This window comes from Passer montanus, unplaced genomic scaffold (assembly GCF_014805655.1).
Source record: "Passer montanus isolate IOZ18808 unplaced genomic scaffold, ASM1480565v1 scaffold101, whole genome shotgun sequence".
In the NCBI taxonomy this organism is placed as follows: domain Eukaryota; kingdom Metazoa; phylum Chordata; class Aves; order Passeriformes; family Passeridae; genus Passer; species Passer montanus.
The window spans coordinates 502,864-515,771 of record NW_024356616.1 but is presented as its reverse complement, the minus strand read 5'-3'; the positions used below and the strand labels follow the sequence as shown (position 1 = coordinate 515,771).

General features: G+C 50.6%; 1 protein-coding gene across 2 annotated transcripts in view; it reads right to left on the bottom strand.

Annotated features, from left to right (window-relative positions):
• UNC5D (unc-5 netrin receptor D) overlaps window positions 1-12,908 on the bottom strand; it is a 96,779-nt gene that overhangs the window by 20,252 nt on the left and 63,619 nt on the right. The window contains exons 5-9 of one of the 2 annotated variants that reach the window (XM_039716655.1): window positions 11,534-11,714; window positions 11,173-11,340; window positions 10,181-10,345; window positions 2,164-2,349; window positions 65-442 (exon numbers count right to left, since the gene is read on the bottom strand). In XM_039716655.1, the coding sequence (XP_039572589.1) occupies window positions 65-442; window positions 2,164-2,349; window positions 10,181-10,345; window positions 11,173-11,340; window positions 11,534-11,714 (1,078 nt within the window). The remainder of the gene's footprint in view (window positions 1-64; window positions 443-2,163; window positions 2,350-10,180; window positions 10,346-11,172; window positions 11,341-11,533; window positions 11,715-12,908) is intronic. The other variant, XM_039716665.1, reaches the window with a different exon arrangement.

The following is a 12,908-nucleotide window of genomic DNA, read 5'->3' as shown; positions in this document are numbered from 1 at the left end:
CACTACATCAGGCAGCCTCATCTGAAATTCCTTTATGTGCTTTGATGGTAAAGAAGCCACCCACCTGTGTTGGGGACCACCAAGCGACCCCCCAGGTGCCCGAACAGGGCCGTGCTCCTGAGCTCGCTGCTGCTGGAGATGGAGGCCAGGTTCTGGATGAACATGGCCTTGTTCCTGGCCTGGATGCTCCCGAAGGGCCTGGGGCTGCCGTGGGGGAAGGTGCCAGGGTGGGCCTTGCCGTGGTACTCGGCCCTCTCGGTGACACCCAGGGACACCATGAAGGAGCTCTGCACCTTGACCTTGATGTCGGCCAGGGGGTTGAAGAGGGAGGACTCGGTCATCAGCTCCTTGTCCAGGGGGTCCTGCAGGCAGATGGGGCCGCTGTAGGTCCTGCTGACCGTCAGCTCGGGCTGCAGGGACGAGTTCAGCAGCAGGGAGTTACCTGTGGGGACAGCAGCAGGCATGGAGGGGACACCTCAGCAATCCTGCCACCCTCCCCGAGCTCTCAGAGCCCAAAATCTGACACTCTGTGTTTGGCACGCCTCAGGCAGCTCCAGAGTGCAGAATAATCCAAGGAGGAGCCTCCTTTGGTTGGGATTCACGTCTGTGTGTTTGTCCTTTTGCCTCCCTTGTTGTTTTCTTTCCTTACATTAAACCCCACTGGGTGACAACATCTTCCTGCAGACCTTTTACACAAACCCACAACTCCGTGCCTGAGGGAAACTGGGCTGAAAGGGAGGTGGGACAAGAGTGATACAGGGAAGACACCACAGTTATTCATTTTGAGGTGTTTTGCCTCAGAAAACACTCTGAAAAATGAGGAGTGCGTGGATTTAGGGCCTGAGTCCTCTGGCTGCTTGGTTTTGTGGTGGGGTCTTTTTCTTTGTTTAGTTGGGAATTTTCAGAGCATCCAGAATGAACGGTTTTAAGCATTAAGCCAAGCAAACAATTCCCCAGACGCAAAACAAGATTCAAACTGAACCACAAAGGAAAACATTCTTGTTTGAGACAGTCATTGAGATTTACACAGCCCTAATTAAAGGTTTGGATTTAGAAATGGATGAATGAACTTCCTTCAAACGTCCTTGTCTGCCAAGCCCTTTTGCCAATTTCTTGCAAGTCATGCTTGGTGAGGAACGTCTTCAGGAAATAAAGAAACTGTAAAAACAACCCCACAAAACCCCCCCAAACAAACTCTGCAACATATTTCCCTTTTCTGAAGAGAGAACAGAGACATGGGGACACTTTCACACCCTGCCCACGCTCCCACCCACCCACAATCAGGCAGGTCTGAGGTAGAATGGCAGCACAGAATCAATAAACATCCTGCTTTCATCCCCGCTTCTCTCCCTCCCCACCTTCCTGTTCAGAGGGAATAACATTCCTGGAAACCTGAGAGCTGCTTTTAGTAAAGGTTTTGTCCATATTTTATGGCACTGGTGGTGTTTTCTAGAGCTTTAGGAGTCCAGTCTTACACACATTGATTTCCCTCAGTGCCTGTGTTACAGCAGCTTACAAAACACTTCCAGCTGGGGGGCTGAGATTATCAGGAAAAGAATAATTCCTTTTATTGGAGGGAAGGAAAGCTCTGTAACTGAGAACAGGAGGAGCTCCAGCTGTGGTGCCTGGGCTTGCTCTGATTCGGTTGCTTTGCTTTAATTTGAGCTTTTCCTAAATCAGTGTAGGAGCTGGGGATTTTGGAAGGGACACGCGGATTTTGGAAGGGACGTGGGGATTTTGGAAGGGACGTGGGGATTTTGGAAGGGACATGGCGATTTTGAAAGGGACGTGGGGATTTTGGAAGGGACATGGCAATTTTGGAAGGGACATGGTGATTTTGGAAGGGATATGGAGATTTTGGAAGGGACGTGGGGATTTTGGAAGGGATATAGGGATTTTGGAAGGGACATGGCGATTTTGGAAGGGACATGGGGATTTTGGAAGGGATGTGGGGATTTTGGAAGGGACATGGCGATTTTGGATGCTGGACAGCACTCCTAAAGCATCTGGAGTGTGGCCAAGGAGGATCCTGTGTTTGTGGGCCAGAGCAGAGCCAATTCCAGGTCGCTGTCCCTGCCCTGGCTGCCCCAAACCCCTCCCCGAACGCAGGCGAGCCTGAGCAGCGGGAGCTCTGCAGAGAAGAAAGGAAATCGCCGCACTAACCTTGTCTGACTGTTTTAAAATTAAAAGTCTGGAAGCCTCCCGTGAGTGCAGAGGAATCAATGACATCCACGCCGTACTCACTCTGACTGCGCCGGTACAGGGTCACCCCCAGCGCCAGCACGGCCACCGCCAGCACCGCCGCCGCCAGCCCCGAGTACAGCGCCACGTCCCCGCCGCGCTCCACGTCTGCGGAGAGAGCCGTGTCAGGGACAGGGACAGGGGACATGGGGAATGTGGGGGATGTGGGGGGATGAGAACTGTGTTAGGGACAGGGGACACGGGGACATGGGGATATGGGGGATGTGGGGAAAATGGGGGTCAAGAATTGCGTAAGGGGTAGGGGACATGGGGATATGGTGGACACAGGGGGACATGGGGGAATGTGTGGGGACAAGAAATCTGTCAGGGACAGGGGACACGGGGATGTGGGGGATGTGGGGGGACAAGAGCTGTGTCAGGGACAGGGGACATAGGGACATGGGGATACATGGGGACATGGGGATATGGGGGGACAAGAACTGCAGAAGGGACAGGGGACATGGGGGATGTGGGGGGACAAGAACTGTGTCAGGGACAGGGGACACGGGGGATGTAGGGGGACCATTTAACCAAGAAAACACTCCTGCAAAATTTCTGCTGTATTTTCAAGAAATCTCTGAATAAAAAAGAGTTCTGCTTTTAACACGTTCACAACTTGCTGGGAAGGAAAAAGAAAAGCCACCAAGTTTGCATGGAAGCATCAGCTTTGAGGAGGAATCCTCCTTCTGTGGCAGGCAGGAAGCCACATTGAACAAATTTGTAAGGTGACAAAATTCAGCTTTCTAGAACAATTCCATTGCCACACAGAGTTTGTTTGTTTTTTTTTTTGTTTTGTTTTTTTTCCCCCGAAACCTTTTATTTCCATGAGAGTTTCCCTTGAAAAATGCTGTAAAGAGAATTTTAAGCTCAGTTAGGGATTGCAGAGAGTGAGACACTGGCTGACAATGCAACAATGGCAGAGGCCAGACAGAAAAAGCAAATGCAAAGCCCCAGGGTCACGAAGGCAAACTGGAAACATCTCAGATGGGACCAAAACAACACAAAGCCCAGTCCAAAGCCCCACTCCCACAGCTCTGCTTTGTTCCCCAGCACCAGGTGCAGAAAAGGAAGCACAGGCAATAATTACATTTCTATTTCTTCCAATTTCCTATTCCCAAGTTGCTTTGTTGTTACAGGGAATTAATTACGAAATGCTATTGTTGAGTTAATTTCTGTGGGTAATTAGAGCAATGAATGAGGCGGGAGGAGGGAGGGGATGGATCTCCACAAACCCAGGAACAATTGGGGTCTTTCCCTTCCCGGGGAGAGCTCGTGGGTTTTGCAGCATCTCTAACTCCTCCCTTTGGATCATTGCTTTAAAAAAGGAAAGTGCTGGAAATGGGAATTACCTCTCCTGCCTTGCTGGGATGAGAAATGGTCGAGTCTGAGATGCAGAAATATCCTGGCAGGAAAAGCTTCCAGCCCCAGGACAGCAGTGCAGGATCCCAGAGCTGATCTCCTGCTCTCTTCCTCAGGTGCTCACTGTAATTGCCATTTCTGGCCCTAAATCCCCTCAGGTGCTTCAGCATCTCCTTTTCCATCGATTCCCTTGTCAGGCAATTCCCCTTCCCCACTTTTAAACTGTTGTACGTGGATTAAAGATGAGAAGGGGGGCACAAAATCCAAAAAACTGGGAGCAGTTTGACTCAAGCAAAATCCTTCTTGGGAGAAGAATTCTCTTTTCATTGACTCTGAAGTATCTCCAGGGCTTGAACTGGAGCCTGGTCCATAAATTTGATGATTAAAACCTCTCACAGGAATTCTTGCTGAGGGTCCTTCCCTGGAGTGAGTTGGTCATGGCTCTGTTCCCACAGCCAGGAAAATGCCCCACAAACCGTCCGGGGAACACAGAGCTCAGAGGCAGAGATCCTTCCCAGGCTTTTGTGGGGTTTTAAACAGCTTCATGCTAAAAGGGCAAACCCAGAGCCACTCATATTCCTTGAATTATTCCATGGAATGCAACTCCATGAGAAAGGAGCCTTTCTTTTTGGTTTGGGATTTAGAAACAACCACTCTTTGTTTTTTGTTTTGTTTTGGTTTGTTTTTTTTTTTAAGTAATTTTTACCTCTTCACCTTCTGATCTTTTCTTTTGGAGAATCCCTTCCCCGGGAGATGATTGGAAATTAAGGGAAGGAGGAAGGCGTGGGAAATCTGGGGGAGCAGGGTGAAGTTCTGCTTTTCTTTTTTTTTCCCAGAAGGGAACAAAGTGGAAACCAAGCAAGCAAACTAGAAAAGCAAACATTTATAGTCCACCAATTATTCCTTAATGAGCTGTGTCCTCCTGGCCCAGGGGTGGGAGGGACCCTGGCAGGCACCACAAATTTTATCCCTTTCTGCTCCAGGATCCTTGTTTGTGGTAATTGCAACCCATTTTTCACTCCACCTCCTGCCACTGTTACACAACATTTATTGAAAGCACATTTGATGGTAATGAAGTTTCTATTAACTATGATTAAGTTTCATAAAGCACCTGAAGATAATTTAAGATGTGCAGGAGCAGAAAGTGAAACATTTGGTTTAGTGCATTAGGAGAGGTAATTGATTAAATTATCTCATTTACAAGGAGAGCTTTGCAGGAGCTGTGCAGGGCCCTCCTCCCCAGCTCCAGAAGGAGATCCCAGAGGATCTTCCCAGAGCTGGGCTCTTCCCCATCCCTCCCACAGCTCAAAATCCTTCTCCTCACTCTTGGAGCACGGGGATCACGAGTCAGGAGCTCAGGGAAGAAATCCTCCGGGCTGTCCCTCAATGATCTTCATCCCTGGCTCTGATTTTGCATCCCTGATGAGTGGGGAAGTCCTGGAGCAGCTCCTGTGAGCTCTGTGTCCCTGCCCCAGGGTGGAACTGAGCCCTTTCCATCTCCAAATCATCCCCACTGCAGCTGGGTTTTGGGTAAATCACAGAATCCAGAGATTTCACTGGCATTCTCTCAGTTTCCTCTGTGAAATGGAACTGCACAGACAAAAAAGGGAACCCACTGCCAGAGCCCAGCCTGGCCCAGAGCAGGGAGCCATCAGGGCTGATTTTGGGGACGCCCAGACAAACCCAAAGGTTCAAGGCATCTTCAGCCCCTTTTGCAGATTTTGGGTATCCTGAGAAAAAACTAAGCACCAGGAATGTAAAATCACAGAATCACCAAGGGTGGAAAAGCCCTTGGAGATCACCAAGCACCACCAAGGGCAGCACTAGCCACGGCCCCAGGTGGCACCTCCAGGGGTGGGCACCTCCTGGGCAGCCCCTGCCAATGCTCTGCAGCTCTTTCCAGGGGAAAATTCCTGCTGATTTCCAACGTTGGCACAGCTCAAGGCCCTTTCCAGGGGTAAATTCCTGCTGATGTCCCACCCTGGCACAGCTCAAGGCCCTTTCCACAGGGAAATTCCTGCTGATGTCCCACCCTGGCACAGCTCAAGACCTTTTCCACAGGGAAATTCCTGCTGATATCTAACCCTGGCACAGCTCAAGACCCTTTCCACAGGTAAATTCCTGCTGATGTCCCACCCTGGCACAGCTCTACAGCCCTTTCTATGAGGAAATTCCTGCTGATTTCCAACCTCAGCACAGCTCAAGGCCCTTTCCAGGGGGAAATTCCTGCTGATGTCCCACCCTGGCACAGCTCAAGACCATTCCCTCTCCTCCTGGCCCATGTCCCCCTGGTCTCCTGCTCTGTTGGGGTGGGCAGAGCTGCAGGTGCAGGACAGAGCAGCCCTGGGATGATCCCAAGCACAGAAACACCCTCCAGGTGAGACAGGAGGGAGCTGAGCAGGGTCAGAGCCAGCAGCAGAACCAGATCTGCACCAGGAACCCCAAACTCTTGCAGAAATTCCTTTTTTTCCTAATTCCACGTGCTGCAGAGGTCGATGCCGAGCCGAGCCAGGGCTCCCTGTCAGGAATTGCTGGGGATGAGCACTCCCCTGGCTCGCTGAACCTGGGATCACACAGCTGCTTTCAGCACATGCTAAAGCCTCTCATAAAACCTTGGCTCCTACTTAGCTCCTAAACAAATAACCCAAACAGCAGAGGAGACGAGGAAAATCATATTTACAAGAGAAAAAAAAAAAAGATCTTTGGGATTTTATTTCATGAGGAGGTTTTTTATCTGAGAGGGAGAGGGAGAAAGAGAGAAAGTTGCACTTAATAAATTTACATGGAGCATATCTATCTCCTATATTGCTTCTGTCTCACTCTATAAATGAAACATTTTCTCCTCGTTTGCTGACAATATGAATATTTTATGTTGTCCATGTTTTTCTCTTCATCTTCTCTTTTTTTCTTTTTTTTTTTTTTTCCCTCTAAATCCCTATCAGGAAGTTCCTTTGCAGCAATTTCTCACTTGGTTAATTCAGGTTATTTGTTGGCTCTATTGGATGCTGTTGTTTATTTACACCTCAGCAAGAAGGAAGTTCAATACCTTGCAGTGGATCATTGGCAAAGAGACTCAGGTCAGAATTAATGATTCCTTTGTGTGTTTGATCTATGGAAAGGCTGGTGATGGGCACTTCAATTAGTTATAAGATATAAAAATGCCCAGTTTATTCACATTTTTGTACTAAACACCCCCAATAATGACACCTCTGTGTGTGTACATGAACACACACATCCATGTGCCCCCAGAAGATGGAAATATGGGACAAAAGGGGTTTTCTATGGAACTGCAGCTCTCAAAAATTACCCTTCCCTGCCTCATGCCAAGCACTTGAGTCATCATTTATAACCTAAAATCTGCCAAAGTTATCCCTAAAATTGGGAGAGTCAGGCACATTATGAGGCTCCTCTCTTCATTTTAATGTTTGTGAGGATGCTCAGTTTAGAAATACTTAACCCAGAAGATCACTGGATTTTTGGCTCCTCACCAAAAACCCGCTGGGATGAGGTTTTTATTTCCCTGCCCAAGGCTGGTTTTGGTTTTGCAGGAAAATGAGGCACAAAAAGACCCAGAGAGGAGGGTCAGACTGGAGTCTGCAGTGGAGCAAAGCCTTCCCTGCTGCTGGCTGCACCAAACTGCAAAGATTTCCCGTGGAAATGGAGATTCCTGGGTCCAGGAGCCTCCTGGCAACAGCAGCAGCACTGCTTGGAAAATGGAAAACAAAATGATTTGTGATTGTGCTGTGATTATTCGGGGTGCATTAGTAAAAACATGTTTGCAGGTCGGTCCTTGTGGCCCTACTTGTTTGTTTTGGTTTTGGGCAGTGAGAGAAGAAATCAATAGGTTTTGAAGTCGGGAAAAATAACTTTAAAGCAAACAGATAAAAGTAAAACAAAAAGCTCTCAAAAAAACCCAACCCTCTCTTTTATTAAGCAAAGAGAAAGCTTTCACCTCTGCAGGAAAGAGAGAGAAATCCAGCCTGGCAAAGCATCCAGCTGGGAATACTGGGAGGGAATAAACACTGGGAGAACAAACATGTAGAAGACCAGTGAGGTACTGGGACTGTCTGGGGCCCAGGGAATCGATCTGGCAGCCCTGGAAATCTTTCATCCCCACATGAATCTTCTTCCTGCATCCAAGTCTGGATCTACACAAGAGTTGTAAGTTCCAGGAGAAAATCCCTGAAGGAAAAGCTCTTCCAGCTGCTCCTCAGCAAGGGCTGGACCTTTGGGATCCTCCCAGGGGATCCAAGGCCAAAGGGAGCACTGGGATGTTCCTCAGTGGTGTCTTGGGGTTATTCCCCAACTCTCCAGTCAGGGACTGAATAAAGAACCCCAGAATTGATCCATTTTATCCCCGTTCCATTCTCTGCCTCCCAAGGATCAGGATTTTCCCAGGCTGGCTCTTCCCTGGCACCCTCCATTCCCATCCTCCCCTTCAGCTCATCCTGATTTGTTAACCAAAGGAATGTTGCTATTTCTGCCTCACAGAAGGAGCAAAGTTAACGAGTTGTGCCTGATAAAAAACCTCCAAGAGATTGGTTTGCTGTGGCTCAGGGCTGCATTTCCTCCACAATTCCCCACGGGATGAGAAGCGGAGCAGGAAAGGCACATACTGGAAGATGAACGGGAGAAGAGATTTTTTTTTTTTTAAAAAATAGGCTAATTGCATCAATTCCTGGTAGCTGAGGAAGCAATTACAGCCCTAAAAACAACGAGGACATAGGGACAGCTCCAGCTCGAGCCATGAAGGAGGGACGGGATGACACCTGGAGGGACAGGATGACACCTGGAGGGACAGGATCAACCTGGAGGGACAGGATGACACCTGGAGGGAGAAGATTAACCTGGAGGGACAGGATGACACCTGGAGGGACAGGATGACACCTGGAGGGACAGGATGACACCTAGGGGTGGAAAGAGCAGCAGACACAGAACTCTCCAGTCCAGCTGGACCCACAGGGAAATGCAGCTCCTGGAGCACAGGACAGGGCTTGGAGCCACCTGGGACAGGGGAAGGTGTCCATGGAAGGTGTCTCCATGGAGGAGAGTGGGACTGCAGGGCTTTAAGGTCCCTTCCCACGCAAATCGGGATTCTGGGACTCCGGGAAAAGGAGGGAATGAGTTTGTGTGGCCCCAAAGGCCTCGCAGGGCAGAGCTGAGCCAGCTCCCTCAGTGCCAGAGGCTCCCTGGCACAGTCCTGGCTCTGTCCCTGTGCCCCCAGGCATGGGTGGGGTGTGGCAGTGCCCCCACAGTGGGTAAAGGAGGGAATTTGGGGCAGGACAGGAGCATTTCCCACTGGCAGTGCTCCTTCAGGCAGTGACCTTGAGCTGGCCCTGGGGACACCACAGACAGAGCCAGGGGGTGGCAGGTCCCCTCTGCTGTCACACCTCCACCTGCAGCCTCAGCTGCTGCTCCTCACGCCCTTCCCACGTCCTCCTGCCAGCCCCCCACAGATATGCTGATGGGATGGATTTGGGATTGAGTCAGCCTTCAGCAGGAACAGGAATTCATCAATGGAGAGGAGAGAGACCCCAGGAAACATCCCAGTCCCTGAGAGCTGAGTGGATGGCACTGCTCCCAAACCTCTCTGGTTATTCTTTCTTAAAACACAGGGAAGGAAAAAGAAATTAAATTACATTTCTGTCCTTGGGTACCTTGGAGCTGTTCTGTAGCCCTGGGAATTTTAAGTGCTGGGATCCACAGCCAGAGTGCTGCGTGTTCCCTCCCACCAAACCCCAGCAAAAATCTGACTGAAGCTCTCAGCTCAGGTATCTCTGAAGCCTGAATAAATACACAGGATGCTCTCTGCCACTGGGAAAGTATTAAAATCTCAGGGCAGAAAAAAAAGAGAGTTCATTTTGTTTATAAGAGAAAAGGCAGTGCAGAAGCACAGAAACAAGGACAGAGGGCTGGTTAAACACAACGTTACAGAAAACAGACACATCCTTGTTTACATCTCCCAGCCCTGGCACTCCTGATGGCTCCCAGGGCTGCTGTTCCACCTGACGAGGTGACAGCCCCTCCACAGGGACAGGAGCAGGCTCAGGGCAGGGATGAACTCACAAATTCCTCCCGTGTGCGGAGCCTGCGCAGCTGCAGGGCTGCTCTGCCCAGCTCCCCGTGCTGGGGGCAGCAGCAGCTTCCCAGTGCCAGATGCTTCCCAGACACTGGTGAAGGGCAAAGCCTTTCCCAGGGAGCTGCAGATCTGCCTGGCTTTAACTCCTGCTAAAGGCAGCAAAAGGAGCAAACTCCGACCTTGACCGGCTCCTGCACCCGCAGCTCTCCTGGGGGCTCTGCCCGTTTGCTTGCAGGGAAAGGCTGAGGGAGCACATTTGGTCGTGGAGGTGTGAGTTCCACCCTGCAAATCCCCTGGATTTGGGATTTTAGCATCACCTGATCATTCACAGGCAGGGAATGAACAACGCAAATCCATAGACCTGGAAAATTTCAAACTCCACACAGAAAACCAAACAACCACCTCCCTTTTCACAGGAAGAGCTCCGACACAAGAGCCACGCAGCTTCCCTGGCCTTCAGGCCATGCCAAACCCCGCTCCCAGCCCCGTGGCACAGCTCACCTTGGATGCAGAGCCCCTCGGTGCAGTTCTCGGACTCCTGGCTCAGGCCCTCGCAGTGCTTGCCGCCGTTGCGCGGGGCGGGCGCGGCGCACTCCCGCACGCGCAGGTGCTCGCACTCGGGGCTGCACACCGACCACTCGCTCCACACCTCCCAGCCGCCGTCCACTGCGGGCCCAGGGGAGCACAGTCAGCTCTGCCTGCCTCGCCAGGGAGCGCCTGCAGCAGCCCTGTTTCATCGCTGCCCTCCGTAACTCCGCTTCCAAGCCAACTTTCGCAAGATAATTAATGCTTTTAACAAAGTTCTTATCTCAGGTGTTGCCATGATATTTTATGAAAAATCCTCTGCTAGGATTTTTTCCCTCCTGAGGAGCTGAGGGGCTCAGGAAAGAAATGTAAACAATAACTATCTGCTGCTGTGGAATGCAACAGGTGCATCTGTGATTGGTGCATGTTGGTTGTTTCTAATTACGAGCCAATCACAGATGCAGCTGCATTGGACTCTGAGAGTCACAAGATTTTGTTATGCATTCTATTCTTATTCTTTCAAACCTTCTGCTGATCTTTTCTCTCTATTCTTTTAGTATAGTTTTAATGTAGTATTTTAACACATATATATATATATATATATCATAATATAATAAACCAGCCTTCTGAGAAACATGGAGTCAAGCCTCGCGTCTCCACACACTGGGAATCCCCAACGCTCAGGTTTCTGTGTTTCTCTTTCTGGTGTTTTTAACATCGGCTCCCCTCTCTGCATTAACTCCAGACCCCACCCAGGTCCCTTATTTCTCCCCCTGAGCAGGATTTTGGGGGTGCCAGGGTAAGATCCAGCCTGCCCACATGTGCCTGGCACTGCACCCACACCCACACCAGGCTCGGCCTAAACACGCCTGCATTTCCCGTTCCCTTCCCAACTCCCTACTGCTGCTTCCCACCGAAAGCTCTCCCGTAACTGCAGCCCCCGAAGCCCTCCCTGGCCAGGGACTCACCGGGGCAGAGGGAGGTGCAGGTGATTTTCTGCACGGACATGCCCTCGCAGAAGGCTCCCCCGTTGAGGGGCGCGGGGTTGGTGCAGGTGCGCGAGCGTTTCTGCCAGCCCCGGCCGCAGCGCGCGTTGCAGCTGGACCACTCCGTCCACGAGGACCAGCCCCCGTTCACTGCAAAACACCAACGTGGGGGAGCTGAGGGGCTGTGCCAGAGCCCCCCAGCTCCAAACCCAAACCCATCCCAGCGGGAAGGGCTTGGGTGATCCTGAGTGTGCCAGGTTTGAATGAGTGCAGCGACAGCAGCACAAATCAAAGCAGGGCACAGCAGGCACGGCCACCTCTGCCCCCCAGCCCTGTCACTGACCATAGACCACCACGGTGGCTGACAGGCTCCTCCTCTTGGCCACGATGTTGGCAGCCATGCAGGTGTAGTTGCCCGAGTCGGACAGGCGCGCCTGGCGGATGATGAGGTTGTGGTCGGCCCTGGTGTCGATGTTCTCGTCCAGGTTGGAATCGATGGGCTCCTCGTTCTTCAGCCACTCCACCTGGCAGGGAGGAGCACAGGAAAACGTGGAGCAGGCCAAAGGCATCTCATGACCTCATTAATTGGATGGGAAAATGCTTCCTTTGGCTGGTAACTTAGAAAAGCTGATTTTTCCTCAAGGAACATGGAATAAAATCTCAGCTGAGAGAGAATAGAAATTTCTCCCAACAATATTTTTACATATTGCTTCTGCTGCACCATGCATTGGATGTTCAAATACTTGGACAACTACCAGTTCTATAAAACAGATAATAAGTATTATCAATTCCACTTTTTTTTGTGAAGAAACAAGAAAATGAAAATTGCCTGACATGGCACAGGGGAAGAGCCGAGTCATCATAACAGATTCCCAGCTGACACAAACATCCTGAGAACAGAGGCCATTAGTGTTTGCTGCCACGGTCCATAAACCCCCTGAAAGGCTGTGCACGATGTGTTCCAATCCATCTTCTGCAGTTCACCACCCAACGTCTCTGAGCGCGCCCAGGAATCACCACAAGGCGCCTTTCCGCTCGAAACATTAACAGAAAATAGTTAAGGCATGGCAAGCTGCTGTCACAGGAGAGCAAAATTAAAAATAGAAATAAAATCAACGGATTCTATTAAAAGACCAAAGAGCAGGGGGTTGTTTTAACAGCTTTTCTAGATCTGGAGGAGCTCTGGCTGTGCCCTGCAGTCAAACTCCCTTCTCCACTCCCTTCAGATGAATAACCTTGTTTAGCAACTTGTGGAAGGACTTGGAACTTTGTGGTAATGAGCTTATGGCTGTGGTAGCTGCAGGCATTCATTAGCACTCAGCTCTGCGCAGATGGGCTGCAATTTGTACATTTTCCAGTTCCTAAACAAATCTGCAAACGCTGACCATCAAAGCCAATTACGTTTGGTGCCAGGCAGCAGATTCCCCTCCACAGCAGCACTCCCGGCTTTGCTGGGACAGATCCAGCCCTGCACATCCCGGCCAAGGGCTGCAAACTCACCTGGAAAAGGCTCCAGGTCTGGGGCACCTCATCCCACACGGTGGCTATGGAATGCAATCATGATTTGACACATCTGTGCAAATGTGATTTACCCGAGGGGGAGGTTCAGAATCACACTGAAAACGGGGGAAAGATTTGAGCTCTGTGATCCCTTTGCCATCTCTGTGTCCTCCTGTGTCCAACCCTCCCTCCCAGCCAGGGGACACTTCCCCTGTGCC